This window comes from Ochlerotatus camptorhynchus, unplaced genomic scaffold (genome assembly GCF_037179485.1).
Source record: "Ochlerotatus camptorhynchus isolate MF236.1 unplaced genomic scaffold, CSIRO-AGI_Acam_v1.1 ptg000176l, whole genome shotgun sequence".
NCBI classification, from domain to species: Eukaryota; Metazoa; Arthropoda; class Insecta; order Diptera; family Culicidae; genus Ochlerotatus; species Ochlerotatus camptorhynchus.
In genome coordinates this window covers 2,480,738-2,498,103 of record NW_027040666.1, presented here as the reverse complement: position 1 = coordinate 2,498,103, position 17,366 = coordinate 2,480,738, and the positions used below count along the sequence as shown (strand labels likewise).

Below are 17,366 nucleotides of genomic sequence, written 5' to 3'. Positions count from 1 at the left end.
TATAATACAATAATCTTACATTTTCAGTGTTCTTCTTGTTTTGCCAGGTCACCGTCTACCACGGATGGACAATTCCGACACGATCTATAACCAACGGTAGGTATTTAGGTCCATTTTAGGTTAGGCAACAAGCTAGGTAAGTACTATTATTCTAATTTTAGGATCAACATACCTCAATTCTAATGAATGATCCACTTACTACGTGGAAAACCGCGAAATTATAAATACAAATCGAACTGTAATTACAATAAACGTTTTAAATCACAATTCTTCAATTATTAATCGCTAAACTTACAAGCTATTTCACCTCACTAGAATTCACTTCTTTATTTTTCCTCACAAAGAAACCAAAGCAAACTTCTACAACTATATGCGTTTCTTTACATTCGATCTGTCATTCGCTTCGCCCGGCACTGGCGTTTCGCTCGCGAGGGTTCGGTCAGTTGGTTCACCCACAATTCGCCGCGTCGAGGGGTATCGGCGACATCCCCCAACCCGTGAACCACTTCCGTTTCCGGAGCGACTGCTTCCGTACTCCTGTCGTTGCTTGCCACGTCCAGAACCGCCAGCTTCACCGCAGGTCTAGCGAACACTCCTCTAGCTGTCTGTACCGTAGCACGCCTCACCTGCCCAGATTTGTCCGGAAAGGTCTCACAAATACGTCCTCGCTCCCAATGATTCTTCGAATTTTCGTCGACTATCACGACTAGATCGCCAGGTTCCAGCGGCTTCACTGCATCGAACCATTTCGTACGCCTCGTTAGCATCGGGAGGTATTCTCGAACCCATCTGCGCCAGAATTCGTCCACGATGTGCTGCGCAAGCTTCCAGCTGTCTCGAAGGATGTTACCGTTCACAGGTTCGGTTGCTGGTTGCTTGATACCGGTTGACCCATACAGCAGAAAGTGGTTTGGCGTGAGTGCCTCTTCGTCTGCTGCCTCCAAGGGAACGTAGGTCAGCGGTCGCGAGTTGACGATCGCTTCAGCCTCCAACATGATCGTTTCCAACACCTCATCGCTTGGATGACGCGGACTATCCGATACTGCCTTCATCGCTACCTTTACGGACTTGACCATACGCTCCCATGGTCCTCCCATGTGCGGAGCCGCTGGAACGTTGAAATGCCACTGGGTGTTCGCGTTGGTGAATGTAGCAGCGCAGTCCTCGACGATGTCCTGGATCTTCTGCTTCTCTTCAGACAACTGGCGATTCGCTCCTACGAAGTTCGTGCCGTTATCGGAAAAGACTTCCAACGGTGCGCCCCGCCGGGCCACGAATCTCCTGAAGGCCATCACGCAGGAAGTCGTTGAAAGGCTGTGTGCCAGCTCCAGGTGAACCGCCCTCACTGTGAGACAGGTGAACAGGCAAATCCACCTCTTCACCACGCTGCGTCCGACTTTGACTTCGAAAGGTCCCATATAATCGACACCGACGTAAGTAAACGGCCGAACGAATGGTGTCAACCGTACCTTTGGCAGTGGTCCCATCTGCGGTGGCACCGGAGCAGCTTTCAGCACTTTACAGTGTTGACAAGCTCTGCTGACTTTACGTACGAGAGTCCGAAGCTTCGGTATGTAGAACCCTTGCCGTAGTTCATTTAAGACTGTTTCTCCGTTGGCGTGAAGGAACCGCCGGTGGAAAGAATCCACCAGAAGGAAGGTGATACGATGATCCCTTGGCAATATTACGGGATACTTTGCCGTGTATGCAATGTGCGGCGCGTTTCCAATCCGACCTCCTACCCGAATGACTCCGTGATCATCGATGAATGGAATCAACGATTGCAGTGAGCTTTGTTTCCGAACGCTGCGACCCTTGCTCAGCTCGTGAAGCTCCTCCGAATACGCCTGCGCTTGGGCCTGTCGCCAAAGTGTCTCCTCCGCCTTCTCGAAATCCTCTTGGTCTGGACCTTGTCGCCATTGTGCATCACTCAGCGTGCGCTTCCAGAACCGTAGCGCCCTGTGAACGTAGGCCATCGTACGGACTAAACGATTCCAGCTTGAAAAACGTTCAGCATCAACTATCTCCACCGTCGTTTGGTGTACCGCTACCATTCGAAGTTCTTCGCTTGCCGCGTCTGCTTCGCTTACTTCTGCTGATTGCTTAGGCCACTGCCCTTTTGGATCTCGTAGAAACGATGGACCTTGAAACCAACGGTTTTCTGGATCAAACGATGGTCCCGAATTCCACTTGGTGGCGTCATCTGCCACGTTGAGCTTCGACGGTACGTAGTGCCATTCATCAACGCTTGTGAGCGAAAGAATCTCGCCCATCCGAAAAGCGACGAACTGGTGGTACCGACGGCTATCCGAGCGCAGCCACGCCAAAACTGTCGCTGAATCCGTCCAAAGGAACCGTTTTCGAATGTTGAGGGTTAGCGCCGAACACACGTTTTGCAATAAGCGGGATCCCATCATGGCAGCCTGAAGCTCCAAGCGTGGAATTGAGAGCGTCCGAAGTGGCGTAACTTTTGTTTTTGCTGCTACCAACGAACACCAGCTACCTCCGCTGAACATCATTCTCAGGTAAGCGACACACGCACATGCCGCTACGCTTGCATCCTTGAACACGTGGACCTCGATTTCGTCCACCTCCTGTGGCAGAAGACTTCCGAAAAAGCAGCGCGGAACTTTCACCTCGTCGATCATCTCATACAGCTCGATCCATCTACTCCATAGTTCGTACAGTTGTTCTGCTATGGGCTCATCCCAGTCAGTACCCGTTCTCCAAATCTCTTGCATCAGGATTTTTCCCTGCACAACGAAGTGCGCCACGAATCCCAAAGGATCATACACTTTCATCACGGTCCGCAGTACTTGCCTCTTCGTTGGAATCGGTCCGTTACTACCCAAGACTTCTTTGAGCCCTGTCTGATCGAAGGTGAAATGATCCGCTGAAGGTATCCACACGACACCCAAGACGCGTTCGTAAATTTCATTCTTGTCGAGGCTCAGCGACTTGCTGGCTGTCGATCCAGTCTCCCCTAGACGATTGAGCACCTCCTGCGAGTTGGACAGGATTTTGCCGAATTCGAAACCTGCTGCTGCGTGAATAAGCTGTACTTGGTTGACAAGCTGTACTGCTTCCTCCACCGAGTTGACACTGTCGAGAAAGTCATCCACGTAGTGGTTATTGATGATCGCATCTACTGCTCTGGGATATAGTTCCACGTAGTCGAGAGCGTTTTTGTTTTTAACGAACTGCGCCGTGCATGGAGAGCTGGTTGCACCGAACATCGCTACGTTGATCACGTAGACCTGCACTTCATCCTCTGGACTGCTACGCCATAAGAAACACTGCGACCACTTGTCTGCCTCCCTAATCAGGATTCTCAGGAACATTTCGCGGATATCGGAGCACACCGCAATCTTGCCTTCCCTGAATCGTAACAAAACTTCCACGAGTGATACGAGAAGATCCGGCCCCTTGAGAAGCATGTCGTTGAATGAAACTCCACCAGCCTTCGCGGCGGCATCCCACACCATTCGAATTTTGTTGGGTTTCTTAGGATTGGTCACCACCCCTAACGGAAGGTACCACACACGCTGAGGGTTCGCATTCGCAACCTCTTCCACTGTTACCTTGCGAACGTACTGCTTCTGCTCGTAACTCTCGATTTGCTCGTTCACCTTTCTACGCAACTCCGGATCCTTTGCCAACCGTTTTTCCAGTCCTCTCAACCTACTGATCGCCATTTGGTAGCTGCCCGGAAAGTTCACGTTGTCCTTTCTCCAAAGCAAACCCGCCTCCATACGAGTTCCTCTCCGTACCGTTGTCGCTTCCAGAATGCTGCGTGCTCGTTTGTCCTCCTCGGATTCGAGCTGCTGCATCAAAACGGCATCTTCTACTGCGAAGAACTTTCGCATCGAATCGTGTAATTCGCGGTTGCTAATGTCTTCACAGGCATGGATGTGCAGCTGCTCAACTGATCCTTCAGTTCCAGAATTCCTCCCGTATACGCACCAACCTAGACGAGTTTTGGTTGCAACTGGTTCGCTGCTGCTGCCTTCACGAGTCTTCAAGCTAGTGAGCAACCGTACGTGTTCCAGCCCGATGATCATGCCAGGCTTAGCGTTGACATAGCTAGCCACGGGAAGACCTTCAAGATGCGGGAACGTATTCGACAGCTCTAAATAGTCCAACGTTTGACTTGGAAGCCCTAGCTCGCGCACCGTTCGCACGTTGCCCAGTTGGAATGTTTCCTTCTTCCGAGCTCCGGATATCTTCACGCTTATTCTCTTGGAAGTCTTCTCCTGTCTACTGATCTTGCCGGTCCAACTCAGCCACAAGTTATCGGGTTCACCCTCTATGCCCAACTGTGCAGCGATTTCCTCCTCGAGTAGCGTCGATGATGATCCGTCATCCAGGAACACGAAAGTTTCAACTTGTTTCCCCTCTCCGTACAGCGTAACTGGCAAATAGCGGAACAGCGAAAAGGATTTCGTGTGGTGATGATTTTGATGAACAGTCTCGCCAGACCTTGGACCATCAGTAGTATCATTGCGGCTACTGTGCAGCAGCATATGATGTCGAACTCGGCAACTATCCACTCCGCATTCCTTTTTCGAGCGACACGGCCATTTACGATGCGGTATCAAGCACAATCGGCACAAGTTCTTCTGCCGCATTGCCTTCCATCGGCCTCCGATGTCCAACTCTTTGAAACTGTAACAGTTTAGGATCTGATGACCATCTTTCTCACAATACGAACACGCTTTTGACGTACATTCGCCGCTTGCACTCTCCTTCTTCGATACGCTTGGCGACACGTTCGCGTGAGTGAAAAGCTTTTCCTTTTGCTTCGACTTTTCCACTTTTTGGTGTTTGTGGTAGTTTTGGGCGGATTCCACGTCGATGCTTAGCTCGGCAGCAAGGTTCACTAGTCCCGACATGAAGTTGTTGAATGTCGCTAGGTTGACGTTCGCTGACGATTGTTTGAACGTACCCCACTGCATCTTCAGCGAGGTGGGTAATTTGTCGACCAACTCTTGTAGCAGCATTGGATTTGATAAATGTGCTTGCTGATCAGCCAGGATGATATGATCGACGAGATTTTGAATCACCAACCCGTACGCGACGATGGTGTTCAAGTTATCATACTTCGGCGGCGGAACGTTTCTCACCTTCTTCAGAAGAGAACTAATCAGGATCTCTGGCCTTCCGTATAGCTTATGCAACGTTTCCATCACGTACGGGACGGATGCTGGCAGGAGTAGACGACTTCTAACTGCCTCAAGTGCGGAACCTCCCAAGCTACGTTGCAATCTGGCCAGATTCTCGGCGTCCGTGTACCCGCAGACCTCCGTCGTGTTTTTGAAGGAACTGTAGAACATAGGCCATTCCTGGGGATCCCCGCCGAACTTCGGCAACTCGCGTGGCATTACTTGCCGAGCTGCCAATTGGGCACTGGTCGGTCCCAAACTGACTGGCGGAGGGTTCATATTCCCGTAGCACAACGATGTTGGTATTACCGAGGGCGGTATTTCCGGTCCTATGACGGGATATGGACAACTTGATGGTGGGTACGGAAACGGCACTGAGTATCCGGAGTAAACGTTCGAATAGTTTGGAATCCCCGGTCCCAGACTTGCGGTGGTTGTAGTTGGTAACAACGGAGGATTTATGGGCATTGCTCCATTGGAAAAAGGAGGATACTGGAACGAACCAACCGTTGACGAAACAGGCGGATTCACGGAAACGAGAGGTACTGGTTGAAACGAAGTCGAAATCGGCAACTGTGGCAACGATGCGACTGTGGCAGCACCCAGATAATGTTGTGGATTTCTAATGAGGTCACTCGAACTATACGGTATCGACGGAATAACCCCGGCTGCACTCGAAAGCATGCCTTTCATTTCCGGGCACGAATAGACCGGTGCGAAGCCGTCACATACGAGTGGAACGCCAGACCGAGTCGCTTTTGGAATCATCGGTACAGTCGATACTATCGACGAAGTAAACGCCGGCGCCGCGGCCACCGAAGTGACGAAACTTCCACCAGCTGTCACGACCGTCGTTAATGGAACAGCAGCAATCGTGGGTAGATGAGATGATGCGCTTCCTGGTATCGGTACGACATTCGACTCGTAAGACTTCGCCAGAGCGGTAACGTTCCCACTGGGAACAGGAATGGTCGGATCCGGATAAAGTACTCCAAGATTCAACGAAACAAGGCTGCTTGAAGTTGAATGCATTGGTAATGGTACCACGATCCCGGGATTTTCCTTGCTAACAGCTGGGACTGACAGGGTAGCTTTCTGTCCAGACGTTGTGGGCTTCGACTGTCCAACTCCGTCCAGTTGGGCTCCCTTTTTAAGCCATTTTTCCAGCTGTTCGCGCCTACTTTTCACACTGACTCCGCTTCTCCTACTTGAAGAATCCTTCTCTTCTACAATCTGCATCATCAACTCGTATTTCTGCCTCAAGTACTCCTGTTCTTCGTCGATTTCCTTCAGCTTGGCCTCTTCTTCCAGTTTACGGATCCTCTTTTCTTCTTCCGCACGTTTCTTCCTCAGCTTCCGTTCATCCTCAAGGAGTTGAAGGCTGAGCTGCAATCTCTGCGAAACTCGACTGCTCTTACTGACGGACGACTCGTTGAATGATACACCCGACTTCGATGCACCACCCTCCCAGTCTGTCAGGCAATTGTTGCACTTGAAACTTCTTTCCGGCTGCGCAATAGACTCGCTGACACCCGCGCACTGAAAGTGTATCCACGATTCGCACACATCGCAACACACCATATCATCATCGGTATCCGCACGATTGCACTTTTTGCAATGCTTTTCATTGCTAACCGAAGTCACACTGTTTTCGTCCGACATTTCGAGATCGACCTAAATTAACCTGACAACCGTCTCTAGTGAAGCTTGACGACTAACTCTAATGCTAACGACGATACTCACAACCGACGAAGGTGACAGAATCAAAAAAGGCACTGACTTTATTATGCTGCAGTTTCGATGTCGGTCCGCAATCGATGCGAATTGTCGTTGTTGTTGTTGTTGGTCGTCTTCAACGGTGGGTCGTCTCGCTGTCTCGCTGCTGTGAAATGTCCTTCCCGATGGGCAACAAGCAATCATCCAGCTCTGGATGAAAATCTTTGAAGGATGTTCTCGATAGTCAGAACAAACACCGTCTTTTAGTTGCAAACTTAGCAGCTTCAAAGCTGTAATTTAATTGTTAACATTAGTGATGATACAAAGGTAATTATAATACAATAATCTTACATTTTCAGTGTTCTTCTTGTTTTGCCAGGTCACCGTCTACCACGGATGGACAATTCCGACACGATCTATAACCAACGGTAGGTATTTAGGTCCATTTTAGGTTAGGCAACAAGCTAGGTAAGTACTATTATTCTAATTTTAGGATCAACATACCTCAATTCTAATGAATGATCCACTTACTACGTGGAAAACCGCGAAATTATAAATACAAATCGAACTGTAATTACAATAAACGTTTTAAATCACAATTCTTCAATTATTAATCGCTAAACTTACAAGCTATTTCACCTCACTAGAATTCACTTCTTTATTTTTCCTCACAAAGAAACCAAAGCAAACTTCTACAACTATATGCGTTTCTTTACATTCGATCTGTCATTCGCTTCGCCCGGCACTGGCGTTTCGCTCGCGAGGGTTCGGTCAGTTGGTTCACCCACAATTCGCCGCGTCGAGGGGTATCGGCGACATAGCGTAATTGCTTTTGTAAACAATGACTTTAGCCGTCAATTTCTCGCGAATGATATCTTACCTCTCCAAAATTACAATGCTAGCTGGTAGAGGAAACATTCATCTACCTGGTGGTATTATTATTTTTCATGAGTGAGCTATTATTTGCGAGAAATCTATGGCTAAAGACATTGTTTACAAATGCAATTACACCCCTTTGAAATGTTGGCACTGATATGTTAAAGCGCTATCTTGATGGTGGTTTCTGTGTTGCAATTATTTGACAACCGTTATAACATGTTATAACTCTCCAGTCTGTACCACAAACGAAGTGACAGACGACTAACTGGCGAATAAATCCATTTAAATAATGTGGTTCACTGTAATAGAATATTCTTGGAAGCTTGTGCCATCATCCACCAGATGGGTTAGTTGTTTTGTTTTGATTTGAACAAAGTTGATTTTGTGTACAATGATTCTTTGACAGTGTGCAAAGAGTGCGTATCATTTTGTCATTTTTTTATGCATTTCAGTTTTGAGTAGAGTGAAAGAGATAGAACCAAAACATTCTAGTACATTAGGTGAAAATGCTAGTTCAATCTAGTAGTAGCACAAACGAAGTGACAGACGGAGCGGCTCGAAAACTTTGGTGACTAACCTGCTATTTCAATTTTTCAGTGTACCACATGGCAACACCACTACTACTGGATTGTACCACGTGGCAACACTACTACTGGATTGTACTAGCATTTTCACCAAATGTATCAGAATGTTTTGATTCTATCTCTTTCACTCTACTCAAAACTGAAATGCATAAAAAAATGACAAAATGATACGCACTCTTTGCACACTGTCAAAGAATCATTGTACACAAAATCAACTTTGTTCAAATCAAAACAAAAAAACTAACCCATCTGGTGGATGATGGCACAAGCTTCCAAGAAAATTCTATTACAGTGAACCACATTATTTAAATGGATTTCTTCGCCAGTTAGTCGTCTGTCACTTCGTTTGTGGTAGTAGTGTTGCCATGTGGTACAATCATAGAGGTAACTCTAAGACCACTGGGTCCCGAAGAAAATCATTATTATTTTTGGCTCACTCAGTACCAGAACAACGGTCCCAAGCAGTCCCAAGCTATTTCACTCACCCCTGCATGTTCTGCATGAATCCACACACCCCTGATGTTATCTGTCAAACGTTCATAGCGAATCAAAACAAACATAGTGTAGTAATAGAATTTCAACTAGAATAGGGTACGTTAATCGTTTGCTTGGGACCAATAGGCTACTAAAGTGGTGAGCCAATTTAAAATCGTTAGTTTCGTATTGATTGTTGGTACAATCCAGTAGTAGTGGTGTTGCCATGTGGTACACTGAAAAATTGCAATAGCAGGTTAGTCACCAAAGTTTTCGAGCCACTCCGTCTGTCACTTCGTTTGTGGTTTAAGGCTGTGAACCATTTGCGGAATTAAATTTAACTCGTAACAGACTAGAGAGTTATAACAACAATCAATACGAAACTAACGATTTTAAAGTGGCTCACCACTTTAGTAGCCTATTGGTCCCAAGCAAACGATTAACGTACCCTATTCTAGTTGAAATTCTATTACTACACTATGTTTGTTTTGATTCACTATGAAAGTTTGACAGATAACATCAGGGGTGTGTGGATTCATGCAGAACATGTAGGGGTGAGTGAAATAGCTTGGGACTGCTTGGGACCGTCGTTCTGGTACTGAGTGAGCCAAAAATAATAATGATTTTCTTCGGGACCCAGTGGTCTTAGAGTTACCTCTATGTTATAACGGTTGTCAAATAATTGCAACACAGAAACCACCTTCAAGATAGCGCTATAACATGTTATAACCATAGAGGTAAAACCATGGACCCAAAGGGTAAGGACCTCCTTCACGCGATTTTTTTTTGGTTCACCTAGCTGTTTTTTTTTAGTGTACCTGGTGCACCCGGTACTAGAGCAAAAGACAGCAATTTGTACCAGAACAGGTGTCAAAAGTGACACAGACAGCACAACTGCCAGCAAAAAAAAAGCGCGGTACCCGCTGCCGTGGCAGTCAGATTAAGGTGTGTCATATCCGCGCCATCCGTTCAATCGTGAGCGAGTGCGTTATCTCAATTCATTCTTGGAGGATCATAAGTACAACCCACGACGTGCCAAGCGATTGGCGGAAAATCTCAGCGTCGAACTCCGAGATATGGTCAAACGGTGCAGCTTTGAGCGGTATCGAGTGGCTGCCATGGTGACCGTGGGAGATAAGAATTCCCAGGACTTCAAATCGTCCATGCGTTTCGCGTGGGATGCCGAAAAGGATGAATACGTGAACTTTGTATACGAAGCACCGACGTATTTTGTATTCGCAACCGTACTTGCAGTGTATTACGAGTAGATGTACACAGAAATAAAAAATTACCCAAATTAGAGTTCTTTTGACTCAACCTCGAAGTTCCGTACGAGAAGCTAATTTTGGGTAAACATGAAAAAACCTAATTTTGGGTAAATTATCGAAAAGACTGCATTGGGTAAGTTTGATCAATAAGGAAAAACCTAATTTTGGGTAAATTTAACTTAACGATAGGTTATTTTACCGGGGACTTTTTCCGAATAAAAAAACCTAGCGTTGGGTCGGATTAACTCAACCATGAGTTATTTTACCGGGTTTTTTTTTCTGATAAATAACCTATTTTTGAGTAAAATGAACCCAACGGTACGTTATTTTACCGGGCACTTTTTTCCCCGAAATAAATTATAAAGAAAAGGGACGCTTGCATGACGAGCACGTAATTATTCCTAATGTTAAAAATCAAAAACAATAACATCCGTGAAGACAATAACAAATTTATTATTATTTATTTTTTAACAAACGATGGTGTCGAAGGAACCGGCTCACGGGAGAATAACGAAACGGTTGGCTTCTACGGCACACCGGGGTCACTAGAAAAAACCAGACCAACAGTCGTGGTGGAAGCTGCAAGTACTGGGATACCTAAAAAAAATTAATTATTTATGTGCTGCTCCACTAGCGCTTTAGATTTGCGACTCACCAGGTTACGTTGAGCTCGGAATCGAACAACCGATGGTCTCGAATGAGGTCTCAAAGGAACCAGGTCACGGGAGAATAACCTCGGGAAAAACAGAACGGATGGCGGTAGAAAAACTTCCGGACGACACACGCGTTGAACTTCATTCGAAGGGAGCAAAATCACTAATGGCGTCGTCGTGGCATTTTTTTCATCCAACTCAAAGTTATTTTCACTCAACGCAAGCTTTATAGTAAGTTACTCAGCGTTGAGTAAATTTAGGCCCACCAAATTTCCTTTTTGTTTTTACTCATCTTTGGGTAATATACGTATTACTCAACCGTTGAGTAAAAATTAACCATCATAACACATTGATTTTTACCCAATGGGATACTATAACGGTTTTACTTAAATTTGAGTTGTTTAAACTCAAGCTTTGGGTAAGTTTCATTTTCTGTGTAGTGGATCGAACAATAAAATTGATAGTCATATTTTCTTAGAGACGCTTCGGGCGAATTCGAGAAACCAACTCCACCACAGTTTATTCAGTAGGGAGGGGGCAATTGCAACATGCTGCCACCGTTACAGTTTTCTGATTGAGATCGGTTTAAAAATAATTAATGTGAAATCTAAAAATCCTGTATAAATAAAATTCAAACAAAAAAATCCGAACAAGGGCGATTTCTTTCGCAATGATGACACTCAGGAGAATTTCAACACCTAAAAGCATCTATTTCCCCGCTCAGAACAATAGACAATAAATAAAACTGAACTATATACTGACTGCTCTACTGTACGGAAACACATTTATCATGATTGGTATCGAAACGGAAATTTTTCAGTTGATTAAAAATGCGCACATCAGAAGTGGGAAAAACGTTGTTCAACATCTACACAACAGCAGCTCTGATAGAATTATTCATCTTCGGTTACACAATAATGTATAGATTTGCCAGCTTTGACTAAGACTTCCATAGACAGAAACATTTCCCTAACAGTAGTAGCAGAATATTTGGAATAACTTTATTCGACTTCCACGCGAAGAACACATAAATACACTGGAGTCGCTTTTTACGCGGTTTTTTTTTACACGGTTTTTTTTTACGCGGATTTCGGAATTTACGCGGTTTTTTTTTACGCGGATTCCGGAATTTACGCGGTTTTTTTTTACGCGGATTTTGGTTTTTTTTTACGCGGATTTCAGAATTTACGCGGTATATCGCTTTTTACGCGGTTTTTTCTTACACGGTCTTTTTTGACTCGGTTTTTTGTTACGCGGATTTCGGAATTAACGCGGTTTTTTTTTACGCGGATTCCGGAATTTACGCGGTTTTTTTTTACGCGGTTTTTTTTTACGCGGGACGTATCACCCGCGTAAAAAGCGACTCCAGTGTACACTCAGCTACGATTCGAAGCTAGGACTCGAATAAATACTGAAACCACGATACTTACCTTTCTTGGAAGCTTTAGGTTTTTCGCTTATGATCGCGCTGCTGTTCGGGAATCTCGTCCTGCAGTTCCATGATATGATCCACCGGCTGCGGCCGCCCGTCCTCGCCGATCTTGCACGGCTGAACGATGCCCTGTCGCTGCAGTTTATCCATCAGTGCCACCAATTGCATCGCTTCGTACTCCTTCTGCTCCTCGGACATGCCTTCCAGCGGGTTCGGCTTCGGTGGTTCGTAGCAGCCCAGCACCGGATTGATGGCATGCTGGATCTGTTTGTACTCTTCCGTATCGCTGTCCTCAGAATCGGACGAATACTGTTCCGTATTGCCCTGGCGGCCGCACAGCAACCCACGATTCGCAAACAGACCGGCCGCATTGCCACAGCCCGTGTATTTGATCATCCGACCGACGTTTTCCTTGCACAGGACGAAGTCGGCAATTTAAGTGATCGGGCTCGTTAGCAGCGAGCAAAGGTAGTTGCGTAGCTCCGTGCCGACTTCCGGTCGTTCTTTAACGTTCTTCAGAGGAGGAAGCACTTCCGATCGAACGTAACGCCGGTTAAGGGCCGTCGCTCGAATCGTCTTGATCAGGACCGTCAGAATAGGCGACAACAGTTCGTACTGATCGGACTTCTTTTCTGATTTTTGGAAAACCCGTCTCAGAAACTCCACCAGCACGTGTAGGACGTAAACGTTCTTTCCTTCGAATGGCACAACGGTTTTGGAATCCAGATCTTCCGGGTTCAACGGTGAGACAAGCTCGCTATAACAGCTGACCGGAACACTGGTTAAGAGATTGACAATGTTCGATTGGAGAGAAATGATCGTATCTCGATTCAGGGTGCGATAGAAGAATAGATCGTGAACGACTACTGCTAAACGATGGAATTGATTGGCTTCTTCTTCCTCCGGAACGGCATTCAAGGGTGTGTGAACGGTTAAATTGAACAGAACCTTCAGTACTTCATTAATCAACTCGAGATCTTCATTTCATTTCATTTTCATTTTCATTTTCAAGCACAGAAGGGGGTCATAGGGCCAAGTCACCAGCGAAAAATCGCTGTCCATACTGCACCAGGGTAGAGGTATAGATTTGGCATCACAGAATAATAACCACAGGGGTCAAATGAATCCTGTTTACGATACCGCATAGTAAGGAAACCTGTTGAACATAGGGGATAGTCAGAGTAACAGCAATAATAGTGAAAGTTAGGAAAATAAGCAGGTAGAGATGGTTGATTTGCAATGGCTATCGACTCTGTTATATGGCCTACCGTATCAGATTCAAATTTAATGTCGTTTAATATTGCGCTTATTGCTTTTATCTTTATTCTTCAATCTTGGTTGTTTTAAAGTGAACTGGATGAAATGATTGTTTTATCAAAATTATGTTAAAGTTAACTACTATTCATATTTGCTAATTAATACCTAAATGTAATTTTTAATTTTATGAAGATAAGTTGCTCAGAATAGCAGCCTGCAATTCCGTACCAGAATCCGCCTCCAATTTAATGTCTTTTGTGGATTCGTAGTAGCAAAGTTGTGCTAAAAGCTAAATAGTTACCTAAAAATACTACCTAAATCGTTGACAATCAGAGCCGGCCCGAAAAAAAAAATTACAGTGAAATTTTCAGTGGAAACAATGCTCTAACATTAATATTTATTGTCGACAATAAAAATGATTGTTATAATGTTGTACTCTTCCGAAAACGGCAAAACTGCTACCTAGCTGTACAATGAATGTACATAATAAAATGTTGTTACAATGATTTTTATCGTATTTTTCATTTATTTTATTGTTAACATGATTCGATCATGAACAATAATGAACAACTCTATTACAATAAAAATTGTTGTTGCATTAAATATTGGTGTATTTTCATTGTGGGTTACTTCACGAACAATAAAAATAAATCTGATTGAAGCATGCAGACTATGAGAGGGTCAGCAACACTGCCAATGTAATTAAGATAGGCGCTGCTCGTATGGCTCTGGCTTTGACAGTTCGTTTGGCTCAAAACCAGGCAGTCCGCGTCCGCTCATATCTTATCCTAGACCCTATCTAAAGCTTAATGGAGATCTTTTCCGTGCAGTCAATAATCAAACAATAATAATAAAAAATTCCCCCACTTGAAGATGTCAGGAAGGAACTCTCAGGTGGAAGCATATTTCATGGGCGATTCTCTCCAGTCGAATGCATTATCAACGACGCTCAACCACCAAGGAGACGTGACCTAGGGATATCGAGCGCAGGGGAGTTGGCCTGCATTTCTCACAAGTTCCGGATCGAATCTCGATCCATAACCAGTAAAAAAAATGACCACCCGTAACAGACATACCACCCCCTTCCCTTCCCGGGGCAATGTTTTATTTTCTCGATTTATTTTTAAGGTCGATAAAGTAGATCTGTCAAGCCAACACATACACTCTAAAGTACACTGTTATTTTTATTAATCAATAAATTCACCAACCAACAGTAAAATAACAATAATATATAATGTTATTGAAAAAAAATTATATGGGAAAATCACGAAAATTTCATTGTTAAGATACTTAACAACCCCCCTTTTTTATTGTAAATTTTCCATTTACCATGAAATTTATTGTTTTGTACAACATAAATCAAGGTAAATTTATTGTAGACTAACAATATAAATCATTGTTAAGACAATAATTTTCGTCTTATTGTTACATTGTTTTTTAATGTATTTTTGTTGTTATTTTTTTCGGGGGGCCACTGATGAAAACCAAAACTACAACCCTGAAAAAACGAATCGATATTTTCGAAGGCGAACACAACCTATTCTTGCTAGTGATTCTGTCCAATTGTTAGGTATCCAAATTATAGTCATTCGTAAATTTATCATTGAATATATGGATGAATTATCTATTATTGAATAACTATTATTTACGATAATTACATGAAAGAAATAACATATAAACTACAAACAAAACGTGACTACTAAAATCTCAAAAAGATATTCTCACAAGTATATTTCACGCAACCAGGAATCTCAAAACCATTAGACGCTATAATGATACTCTGCACATGTTAGACACAAGAAAAGGCCAAAAAGCAAGCGTCCGACACACAAAACCCGGCAAATCCACTGGCAATCACAATCAACGATTCTACGAATCGCGAGCGCTCACGAATCATAAAACCGCTGACTGCGACACTCTGAAAGCGAAACTGACAGGCTTTATGCGTCAAACACCCGCCCTCCAATCTCCCCCCGCATCCAACAACACAAACCTCCATTACAACATCTAACGAATTCAAAACTCCGAAAATCACTCATCTATAGAAAGTGAGTGGAAGCAACCCTGCATGCAACTATTCTTCATGATACGCTTTGTCTGTCTATCTTTCTATTAGGCCTGTGGACATGTGTTAGCTTCGAAACTTCTAATCAAACTAGGAAAATTTTGAAATCACAAAAAAAAATTCAAAGGTAATTACAAGCAAAATACATATTGATTATTTTACGCAAAACCGAGCAAGTAATATTAAATCTCTTGTATTGTATGCTAATGCTAATTGACTGTAACAAAAATAATATGCTTAAATAAAATAAAATATTAATAAAATGATATGCAAAATTTACTAGAAGGTCATTACTTTATTGGTGAGAAGTTTTTAATAAGCCCTCCCAGTTCCTCTGTATACAGAACAAATCTGATACTATAATCAGAATTGCTCAGTCTGCATGAAGCAGCCGATTGCATCAAGGAAGTTCTATTAACAACCAAGAATTAATCGTTTGAGGTATACTGAAGCATTAAGAAGGTGATATGTGTCACTATGGGAAATCATCATCGTTGCAAATATGAAGAAATTAAACATAACCCTTTGCTTCAGTACCGTCAACCTCCATGTCCATGGGGAGGGCATTAATCAACTCGAGATCTTTGTCCTAAAACAAATCATTCAGATCAGCTTTACCCGCAAAAACAATTAATACAAAGACTTACACTAAACTCCTTCGTTTCGGCTGCCTGTCCCATGAACAGATCCAACGTTTCCACCAGGTACACCAATCCAGTTCCTCTGGAACCTTCGCTCGAATATCACAGTTGATTGCCGTTAGTAGGAACAGCAACTTCATATCAAAGTATCTAATATCATAGCAAACATTTCCGTCCCTGAAAAATATCAACTTCATTTTTGACTTTGTCCACCCAAACACCCTCAGCATCGCCCTTCCTACTTGTAAGTTTTGATCCTCCGCATAATGCCCTCGGTGGAAGAATTGTTCAGACACAGCTCCTGGCACTTGCTGCTCTGGAAAATCAAATTGCTCAAGCACTTCAACACTTCCACCTGGACCTCTTCGCTCGCTCGGCACTGGCAGCTTTCGCGACCGATCCCTGCCAAACCGAGCAAACAAGCCAGCTGCTGCTCCCGGACCGTCTCGTTCAGGTAGGTCTTGTCGCGACTGAGCAGCTTGATCGCCACCAGACAGTCCTCCCGGTGCTTCTTTTTCAGGTATTCTTCGATAGCTACTAGATAGAATTTCTCCGTTGTTCCACCAACCGAAAGCTTCAGTCCTTCGCATATTTTCTTATAGATACCCCCAGCAGTGCTGATTGATGTGCAGTTTGCGTAAACCATGTTAAGTTTGCTAGCCAGCTTTTGGTCACTTATAATCCTGGTGAGAGTAGCTGTTTTTCCCGTTCCAGGAGGGCCACTAAAATCAATTAAATGTCAGATCAGATCTGGTTCGCATAACGCAAAACACAACTACTTACCTTATGTACAAACTGCCGGAACCATTTTCCGATAAAATGTCTTCAATATACTTTACCAGACCTTCAGTTTCACGTTCCCGTTCCGGAAGGCATCCAATAGCCGTTAGTTGCTTTGGCTCGTTTCGGCGGTGAAGCCTCCGGAATATCGTTGTTCTTCTTGTTAGGTTAAAACAAAACGTCAGCTATTGTTGGTAAACAAACCGACAGCATTCCCCCATGCACTCAAAAAAATAACTACCCACAAATCTAAAAAACCTACTACTGCGTGCACTTCCATTCTATTACCGAGAACCATGATTTTTCGATAAATTCCTTCCACGCTATTGGTCCTGACCTTTGGGTCCATGGGTAAAACGCTGTCCAGACTGGAGAGTTATAACATGTTATAACGGTTATCAAATAATTGCAACACAGAAACCAACATCAAGATAGCGCTATAACATGTTATAACT

At 44.1% G+C, this 17,366-nt stretch overlaps 1 protein-coding gene and 1 pseudogene across 1 annotated transcript; both read right to left on the bottom strand.

Annotated features, from left to right (window-relative positions):
- Positions 1 to 380: 380 nt before the first annotated feature.
- Positions 381 to 6,824, bottom strand: LOC135701783 (uncharacterized). Its single transcript, XM_065222716.1, has one exon. The coding sequence runs from the start codon at positions 6,822 to 6,824 to the stop codon at positions 381 to 383; it is 6,444 nt and encodes a 2,147-aa protein (XP_065078788.1).
- A 5,329-nt stretch (positions 6,825 to 12,153) lies between these two features.
- On the bottom strand, positions 12,154 to 13,313 carry LOC135701782 (synembryn-like; annotated as a pseudogene).
- Between the last annotated feature and the right edge of the window lie 4,053 nt (positions 13,314 to 17,366).

What these genes read in the sequence shown, in the direction of transcription:
- LOC135701783 (XM_065222716.1), bottom strand. Translation starts at nt 6,824, where the DNA reads ATGTCGGACGAAAACAGTGTGACTTCGGTTAGCAATGAAAAGCATTGC.